Source organism: Megalobrama amblycephala, linkage group LG4, assembly GCF_018812025.1.
Source record: "Megalobrama amblycephala isolate DHTTF-2021 linkage group LG4, ASM1881202v1, whole genome shotgun sequence".
Classification (NCBI taxonomy): Eukaryota; Metazoa; Chordata; class Actinopteri; order Cypriniformes; family Xenocyprididae; genus Megalobrama; species Megalobrama amblycephala.
Genome location: NC_063047.1, coordinates 54,021,251 through 54,030,276, shown reverse-complemented (window position 1 = coordinate 54,030,276; position 9,026 = coordinate 54,021,251). Strand labels below are relative to the sequence as shown.

The window sequence follows — 9,026 nt, the reverse complement described above, 5'->3', positions numbered from 1 at the left end:
ATCTGCTCCAACTCAGCTAGATTACGCCAGTCATCTCTGTAGTTCAGAATATGAATTCCTTGCAGTCTGAACAGCACCAGAGGTGCATTTCGTAAACGTGCGGGGGGATAGAGCTAGGCCGAAGAGAAGAACCCGATATGGGTATGCTTCACCCCCAAAATCAAACCTTAGGAACTTCCTGTGTTGTGGAAGGATGGAGACATGGAAGTATGCAGACATGGAAGTATGCATCCTTTAGGTCTATCATGACGAACCAGTCCTCAAATCTGATTTGAGTCACAATCTGCTTCAAAGTCAACATTTTGAACTTGGGCTTCTTGACTGAACGATTCAGAAGACAAAGATCTAATATACTGTAGAACGCAACCCTCCATCCTTTTTGGGAACAATGAAATACCGGCTGAAGTACCGACATCTCTGTCAGGTGGAGGAACCCATTCTATAGCTACTTTCGCTAGCAGGTACTTTACTTCTTGTTCCATCACCAGCGCCTACTCGAGATATATTACCATGTGTAGCACCCCGTTGAATCGTGGTGGACGAGAACCAAACTGGATTTTGTAACCTTTTTCTATAATATTGCAGGATCCATCAAGATACATTTGGAACTCATTATGCAGAACTGGGAAGAAAGGAAGGCCCCATGGTGGGGGTGTAGTGCTTGATGACAAACAGCGCTTGTCCAGTTTGCTTTTCAGACGAGCGTCTTGTTTCTCAGTTGGCCAATCAATGTTTAACTTTGACACAGCATGAGAAATAACCTCCACCAGCTCCTCACATGCTGAGGTGGCGTTTCCTCCTTGATGCTCAGCACATCCATCTCCTCAGAGCCGGATAAATGAAGCACCTGGCTCTCCCCCTGGGCAGAAGAAGCCTCAGAGCGGGCTTCCGATACCAGCCAGAGAGTGCTGGATTCCCCTGGCTAAAGCAGAGAAAGAGCGGTGCCTGTCTCTAACCACTCTGAGAGATCCATCTGCGAACTCCATGATCTCAGCTTCCATGTTGCCTCAGCAGCAGTGGAGCCGGAACCATGAGGAACACAGTGAAGTTCCGCCTGTGAAGTTCCGTCTCGCCATTAGACTAGTTGACACATGTGCTTCAGACTCAATCAAGCAAAGGCATCCTCAAAGTGTCATTGACATGGCTTAGATCATATCACCTCTTATCTGTCTGGTCCTTGCATATAAACAATGAGTATATTATTCAACCCTAGAAGGGGAGCCTATAGCCAGATTAACCACGCTTTAAGATCCAAAAGCTGAGGAAGATGACTGGTGAGAGAATGGGTGCAACCCCCTACATCTCCATCTGTCAGGCTCTATACTCATAGTTATACGTGCCAGGGAGGAAAACACTGATTTAACCCCCCATTCAATGAACTGGGGAGTGTGACAGACCTTATCTGTCAATCTCAACCTTGCAGACATTCATAAGGAGCATAGCTCTGCTTCAATACCCAATCCAATGGACTGGGGAGAACAACAGATGAGAGAGAGGGCTGCTTCTTGCGACTTAGTACGCTTCAGTTCTCATGTGCCAAGTTCTACTCAAAAAAGGAATATATCTAATCTACCCTGAAAAGGGGAGCTTACCCCCTTGTTTTAAGGTGCAGTCTAATTATTGGGGAAGCAACCAGTGAGAGTGAGAGCCTGGATATACCAGCTCTCACCCCCTTAAGGTCTTATTTACTCATAACGATATCTGTACAGGAATTGTTTTAAACCCCCCTGCAGCTAATAACTGGGGGGAACTTAAAATTAACCATATTGATATGCATGTTTAAAGCTACAATAAACCCAGAGAGGGCAACAACTGAGAGCAGGTCCTAGTCCAGCTCAATCTTTATTGATGCTCCCGTAGGAGAGAGTCAGGAAAGTCTGCCTAGACTGTATGTTCAACTATCGCAATCAAATAACAATTATAAGCGATAAACTTACAAGCAAAGCTTCTCAGGTGACTTTACACAACTAACTGGAAACAGATGCAATTGGAGCACGCAATCTCTCTGCTGTGCAGAATGGGAACATGGCTGTTGTGCTTTGCGTGCATGATGCTATGATGCATCTAGTGGCATCAGCATAAACTTCAAGCACTTCCACATAAGCAAGTTTTATTAAAATAGATTTTATTTAGAAAGTCTTTTCAACTCCACAAAAACCATTTAATAAAATTAACTTTAAAAGTGCATTCATGGCATTGCCACATGACTCCATAAATTATTAAATCATTACATTTAAGTTATTCAATAACACTCACATATGCCTGCATAGCTGATCAACAAAATGATACACTTTGGTTTTAAAATGAAAGTCTAAGAGCGGTTCTTGCTGACCCAGTGATATCGATCCACCCTTGGGCCAGAGAAAGCATAGGAGGGCCTGTAGCCCTTAAAACTCTTATGAGGTGGGTATGGTCCTCCTGAAGAATGCTGCTGGTAGCCATCAGCAACGTATGGTTTTCTTTTAGGGTATGTCCCCCAGTTTTGCATGGGAGGGGGCTGCCTAAACTCACTGAACTATAGATGGAAAACAGCAGCAATTAAAACAGTGCAAGTTTAAGAGCGCAACAAGTAGTGTTAAAGACATTCTAAGGGACTGACAAGTGGTTATTAGGACTTGGTTACCTGGTATACACTGTTTGGATTGGAGACTGTCGGAATGCATTCGGGCTCTGGAACGGAAAGAGTGCTGCTATTGCTGCTACTCGCTGTGCTGCTCATGGTCCCAGGTCCTAGTCCAGCTCAATCTTTATTGATGCTCCTGTAGGAGAGAGTCAGGAAAGTCTGCCTAGACTGTATGTTCAACTATCACAATTAAATAACAATTATAAGCGATAAACTTACAAGCAAAGCTTCTCAGGGGACTTTACACAACTAACTGGAAACAAATGCAATTGGAGCACGCAATCTCTCTGCTGTGCAGAACGGGAACATGGCTGTTGTGCTTTGCGCGCTTGATGCTATGAAGCATAACAAATAAAGTTTTTTCGAAGGTAGTTTAACTCAACCTATGGCGAACAGCGCCATCTAGTGGGAAGGAAGGAGTTACGTTAGACATGGCATTATAGGTATGCTAGGCATACATTTATCCACTTCTCCAAAAAGACTTGTAAGTAAGTGGCCGATGAACTAGGAAAAGAATTGAGTTAACTTTATAATTACGTGCACAGTGTGTATCTAATATAAAACATGTCACAAAATTATAGCTATTTGAAAAGATTAAACATTGCCACTTAGACATCATGTGTGTATTTTACAAACTTTTTTTTTTTTTTTTTTGCTAGTACTATGTGTATTTAAATATCGGAAAAATAAAATAATTATATGGTTGAAAACTGAACAGCTGTGGATGTGATTCATGACAGGTGAGCACGTCCACCTCTGGTTCAGTGCCAGCCAAAGAGCGAACGCATATTTGAATTTAGCATTTGATGACATGCCGCACTGAATGTTCTTATCACACCTGTGTTATCGTATCAAATGTACAAAAAAATAATTAATTTTTGTCTTTTGGAAGCTGCATTCAAAATCCATTTGGCTCAAAATTCTGAGGGGGCACAACCTCTTCAGGGGACAATCCCTTACCCTGATCCAGGTCATTAAAGAGGTTGGTCATGGTGTGCAGGGCACCGCCAGCTTTATCTGCCACATATGCTTTGCCCACCAGCCTCTATGTTGTTTGGCATTGTTTTGAGGGCAAAAAGGGAGCCTTCAATGAGGAAGACGACCCCAGGGAGAAATATCTGGCCAGATTATCTTTAACCAGGGACATCTTCCCATATCCCTGCTCACATAGCCCCTCCACATTCACGTAACTCAAATTAGAGAGAACTATGTGGGATGAATACAGATTCCTCCACAAGCCTGACACCTCAGTGTGCAGTTTCAGGAGAAAAGAAAGGCTCACTGGAGCTGGGTGTTTATGATCCAGCAGGAATCCCTCATCTAGAGTGACTTCCTGTCTCGGGCTAGACCTGTCTAGGCACAGTCTGGCCATAGCACAAGTCATAAGCTCCACAAGCTCATCATATATAGGGCAATGATTGGAGGAGGAACTAGAGGCGAGTAAAATGGACTCAGTCAATCCTGAAGAAGCTGCCGAGCGGGCTTCTGGATCAGCCATGAGAGCCACGGAGCTAGCGAGAGAAGCAAAGGAAACCCCTTCAAGCTCCTCCAATAAATACATCTGCAAACGCAGCCAATCACGATGAATCAACAGATGTGGGGCCGGAACTGCAAGGCACAGAGGCTTGATTCCCATCTCTCACGAAGAGAGCCAAGCACCACTCACAAACTACACAAAGATTGTGTACGTCACCAGGCGTTATAAAACACGAGCATGGTGGAGCACACTTTCTACATTTTTTTTGTTTGCTCGCCAATGTCTTTCATTTTTGTGGATTTTATTTATATAGCCTGCTGTTGAACAGCTATTACACCAAATTGTCAATGATTAAAGAGATGAGATAAAATTACAACTGAGAACTTATGTCTAACTTCTATAGTTAAGTACAGTGTTTACAGTGTAGCAAAGATATGTGACAACTAAAAAAATAGCTGCTGTGACCCAGCAACCTTTGATTAAATTTAATCTGAATCATGCAGGCACCCCTGATGTGCAGTTAAGAGTCTAACAAACCATGTTTACATGCAGATGCAATAATCAAGTAATGCCCACACACACTACTTTTAGTAAGTTTTCCACTTGGTGGCAGTTAATAGAGATTGAAGACAAAAGCCCAGAATGAGGCAAATCAGTGCTTTTTCACATGAGCAATGAAGGCGCAATCTGAGAGACATTTGAGTCAGTTCCAGTCAAAACATTTCATGCTACAGGATTTGGATTGTAGACAAGTGTAAATATTTAAATCTCTCAGGCATCAGGAATTCATTAGGGCTTTTAGAGGAGTCTTGAAAACATAGGCTACAGGGGGACTGAAACTAGTAGGCTACCACACCCCATTTTACTTTAACAGAAGGACTACTGCTAGTGCACGTAAAGTTTGGAAACATACACCCAGGAGAAAGATTAGCAAAACATTTCCCACTTTACATCCTACTGATTTGACATCGTACAACACAAAATTCATTTAGATATTGGAGAGATTCAGTACACAATGTAGTTAAATCTGAAGGGAAAAGAACTTAGGGTTTTTAAACCAGAGTAACAAGCCATCTCATTTAGTATTAGTCAACACCAACAGTTGTTAACGTAAAAGTGGGGAATTGAACAAGCGAGAAGAAATTCTGCTTTGCCAAAAAGTATGGTGTATATTTGCCACCATCTAGTGGCATCAGCATAAACTTCAAGCACTTCCACAAGCAAGTTTTATTAAAATAGATTTTATTTAGAAAGTCTTTTCCACTCCACAAAAACCATTTAATAAAATTAACTTTAAAAGTGCATTCATGGCATTGCCACATGACTCCATAAATTATTAAATCATTACATTTAAGTTATTCAATAACTCACATATGCCTGCATAGCTGAACAACAAAATGATACACTTTGGTTTTAAAATGAAAGTCTAAGAGCGGTTCTTGCTGACCCAGTGATATCGATCGACCCTTGGGCCAGAGAAAGCATAGGAGGGCCTGTAGCCCTTAAAACTCTTATGAGGTGGGTATGGTCCTCCTGAAGAATGCTGCTGGTAGCCATCAGCAACATATTGTTTTCTTTTAGGGTATGTCCCCCAGTTTTGCATGGGAGGGGGCTGCCCAAACTCACTGAACTATAGATGGAAAACAGCAGCAATTAAAGCAGTGCAAGTTTAAGAGCACAACAAGTAGTGTTAGAGACATTCTAAGGGACTGACAAGTGGTTATTAGGACTTGGTTACCTGGTATACACTGTTTGGATTGGAGACTGTCGGAATGCATTTGGGCTCTGGAACGGAAAGACTGCTGCTATTGCTGCTACTCGCGGTGCTGCTCATGGTACTGCTCATGCTGGTGTTTCCTCCCTCCTCATCAGAGGAGGTTCCAGAGTGGTAATCCGATGAAGCCCTTTCCACAGCATTATTTATCCTACGGGAGAACTCCCCATCTCTCTTTTGACCCTCAAACTGAGTAACACAAAATGGGGTTGACTTTTCACCATACCTTTAAGAGAATGAACAACAGTTTCACTTTTGGAAGTACTGCGGTGGTACAATAAAGTCATCAAAACGACTCTAGATTATGCACTTCAGTGATAGGCCAGCAAATTTAGCACTACCGGCATGACACCTCTCCTGGATCAACCCAAATGGTCATTTCCTTTGGTAATCCAAGATCTTCATAAACAATGTCACTCTGGCAACAAGCACGTTCAATAACTGGGTCTCTCATTTGAGCTTTGTTCATCCTTAAACACCTAAGAAAAAAAAAAAAAAATCCCTTGATTACTCCAAACACTTAATGTCCACTTATACTTAAATTTCAGAAGTTAAGCTAAAATTAGGTTACTCACCTAAAAGCTTGTCCTTTGGTTGGTTTTTCTGGGTACCAATGACTTTTGTAGCTCTCAAAGAGCACTGAAGTTAGTTCCACAGCAAATTTCTCCCTCCGAACGCGATCCAGTTTACCATGTTTCTTTGCTAGTCTTGCAATAAAAAACACTGTTGCTGCAATCTCTTCCTTCATTGTCAAATCTTGAGATGGTGGGTCAATAAGACAAGCTAATTAACTTGGTTTTGATTTTTAAAAATCTTAAAAGTACACTATTATAAAAAAAAAATACAAGCAAATAAACTTGCTTTATATTACAAACAATTTATAAGTTGGCCACGCTGGTGTTTCGCTTCAGCTATGCAAAGTCACATTAGGCTCCACAACTTAGAATTTCAAACTCTTTCAACATCAGTCAGCTTTTTAATGTCTCAGGATGTGCTGATCTGTAATTAGATTTAACAGGTGTATCAAATTGTGGGAGGAACTAATAATGTTCAAAATGATGTCTTTACTAATCACTAGTCTTAATTTCAACAAAGAGGAACTTTTCCTAATCATTGTGTGAACTACCAAAGAAATTAAACTTATATGTCACCTAAATTTAATGCCATGTTGAACCAATATACAAATAGGTAGCCTATTGTAAATGTGTGTGAATCAATTTTTGCCTGTGCTCCCATTTATTACCATGATAACGGGTTGTTTTTAGACAGACCCATTCTTAATTTAGTAAGATGTTGATCATATAAAGAACATACAGAAGAGATTTGATTAGCTTCACAGAACAGTTGAGCAAACTTGTTCCTTAGAAACAGTTTGGGCCTGCAAGGACGTGGTGATATTTTTTTTTTTTTAACTTAGTCCTTGTGGGCAAGCCTAGACCTGTCTTCACGTGGACTAAATGGTCTCTCTGGTAACCTAGTCCAGAGAGCCATTGTCCACTAAACACTGTGTATAGCATTGCCTCACAACCGCTAACAACATAGCTAGTTTTCAGTGTTTACATAGATATGAGCCTCAGAGGCAGTTTGTTGTCTCCAAGCCTCGTTACGCTTGACTTTTGTTCTTTCAACCTAAGGAATGATAACAGGTAACGACTGAGCAATGTATACTTATATTACTGTGGATAATAAACAGATCATTCAGACTCTACAATATGATTGCATAAGCTTTGAAGCCGTTAAGAAATACAGATGAATGCACATTCAAAGTCGCTATTACTTGGAAACAAGCAAACAGCCTAAGGCTAGCGACCTAGGCAATGTTAGGCTAGTTGGTGGGAGAATTTATTATTATTATTATTAGTAGTATTATTATTACTAAATTATAAGAATGATATGCTGTGAGATAGCCTAGTCGGCCAGTCTGGGTGTCGATCACTGCATCTTTCAAAAAAAAAAAAAAAAGGCTAATATTGGACCTTAATATTGTACAGCCTATAGTGAACGGTATGTTTATCTGTGAAATATCGTTTTAATTCACTGAAAATTACAAAGACTAGGCCTATGCTGTCTATGCTGTGAATAGCTAAATTAGATTAATACAAATTACAATTCACGTCAGGGTTTGGGGGAGTGCGCAATCAATCACCTGAAAAGATGTTTTATTATATTGTTTAAGTTAATTAAGTACATTCCACTGGTTTTGTACGGCGCGCATCTCTGTATTTGACTGGGAGAACGGGCGCCAGTATCCGCAGCGGTGAGCGCCGTAGTTCGCGCTCAAGCGGCTCCCGCCTCGGAGGGCGCTGAATTTAAACACACAATATCAGCTCTGGCTATAAATACAGACGGCGTGTGCTGGAATCCAAAGCAGGGGCACTTTGAAAGATGATAACACAGAGAGAGAGAGCTCCCGGTGAGATTCTTCAGGTAAGACTGACTCACTTTTTGTGCAGCTAGTTATAAATCGATTTATTTGGCAGGTAAAGTTACCTATAATTTAAAAAGAGATATTCACATTGAACCCCACCTGGAGATGTGACGTCAGCAGGGTCGTAACAACAGCAGATGAACACAAACCTGAGAGTGCAGAAGCATTCCGTCAGGTGACTTCTCACTGAAAGACTAATATTTGTTATATCTTACTAATCAGTGGATATTATTTGTTTCTTCGATTTTGGGTATGTAGCATAAATTATAGTTTTAGCCTACAGGCCTATTTCAATTTATTATTTGTTTTGCTGACTTTGCTGTTTCTTTTCCCTTTAGGTTTACATGCAGTAGCCTACAAACAGAATAATGTGCTGATATATTAACCTGTTGGGGTTGGTTTGTAGGCAGTGTTGTTAGCTGATTGTTTTATATAATCTACAATCACTAACCATACTGCCAACACAACGACCTACAAGGAAACACAGAGCTGATAGAATTATTTGACAGTGTTTATGTATCATATTGGTCTATTTGTAATTTAAAGTACAGCTTTTGTGAGATGCAGGTCTGCATGACTCTGCATGAGGTTCTGCAGGAGACATTAGGATAAAGCAGTGATGGAAATGGACCCTGCCAGAGACTATACTGTGTGGTCATCAGGCAGTGTAGTTAGTTGATTACAATCCTTATAGCTAGTAATCACTAACCTCACTACCAGGTGA

General features: G+C 40.9%; 1 protein-coding gene across 3 annotated transcripts; it reads right to left on the bottom strand.

Moving 5' to 3' along the window:
* Positions 1-2,104: 2,104 nt before the first annotated feature.
* btg4 (B-cell translocation gene 4) lies at positions 2,105-6,873 on the bottom strand. 3 transcript variants are annotated; one of them, XR_007184744.1, is made up of 5 exons: positions 6,450-6,871; positions 6,216-6,353; positions 5,839-6,100; positions 2,624-2,759; positions 2,105-2,515 (listed from the first exon to the last, which is right to left on the bottom strand). XR_007184744.1 is itself a non-coding variant. In XM_048190039.1 (4 exons), exons 1-4 carry the CDS (start codon positions 6,620-6,622, stop codon positions 2,312-2,314), a joined length of 777 nt encoding a protein of 258 aa, XP_048045996.1. In that variant the 5' UTR covers positions 6,623-6,873; the 3' UTR covers positions 2,105-2,311. The 3 variants fall into 3 exon arrangements, 2 of the variants coding, with proteins under 2 accessions (XP_048045996.1, XP_048045995.1); XM_048190039.1 differs by lacking the exon at positions 2,624-2,759 and having other exon boundaries at positions 6,450-6,873; XM_048190038.1 differs by lacking the exons at positions 2,105-2,515; positions 2,624-2,759 and adding an exon at positions 5,326-5,730.
* Between the last annotated feature and the right edge of the window lie 2,153 nt (positions 6,874-9,026).

Excerpts from the sequence above, each read along its gene's own strand:
- btg4 (XM_048190039.1), bottom strand. The coding sequence starts at position 6,622 with ATGAAGGAAGAGATTGCAGCAACAGTGTTTTTTATTGCAAGACTAGCA. Across the intron at positions 6,354-6,449 it reads ACCAAAGGACAAGCTTTTAG|GTGTTTAAGGATGAACAAAG; the intron begins GTGAGTAACCTA and ends TTTTTTTCTTAG. Across the intron at positions 6,101-6,215 it reads CCAGGAGAGGTGTCATGCCG|GTATGGTGAAAAGTCAACCC; the intron begins GTAGTGCTAAAT and ends ATTCTCTTAAAG.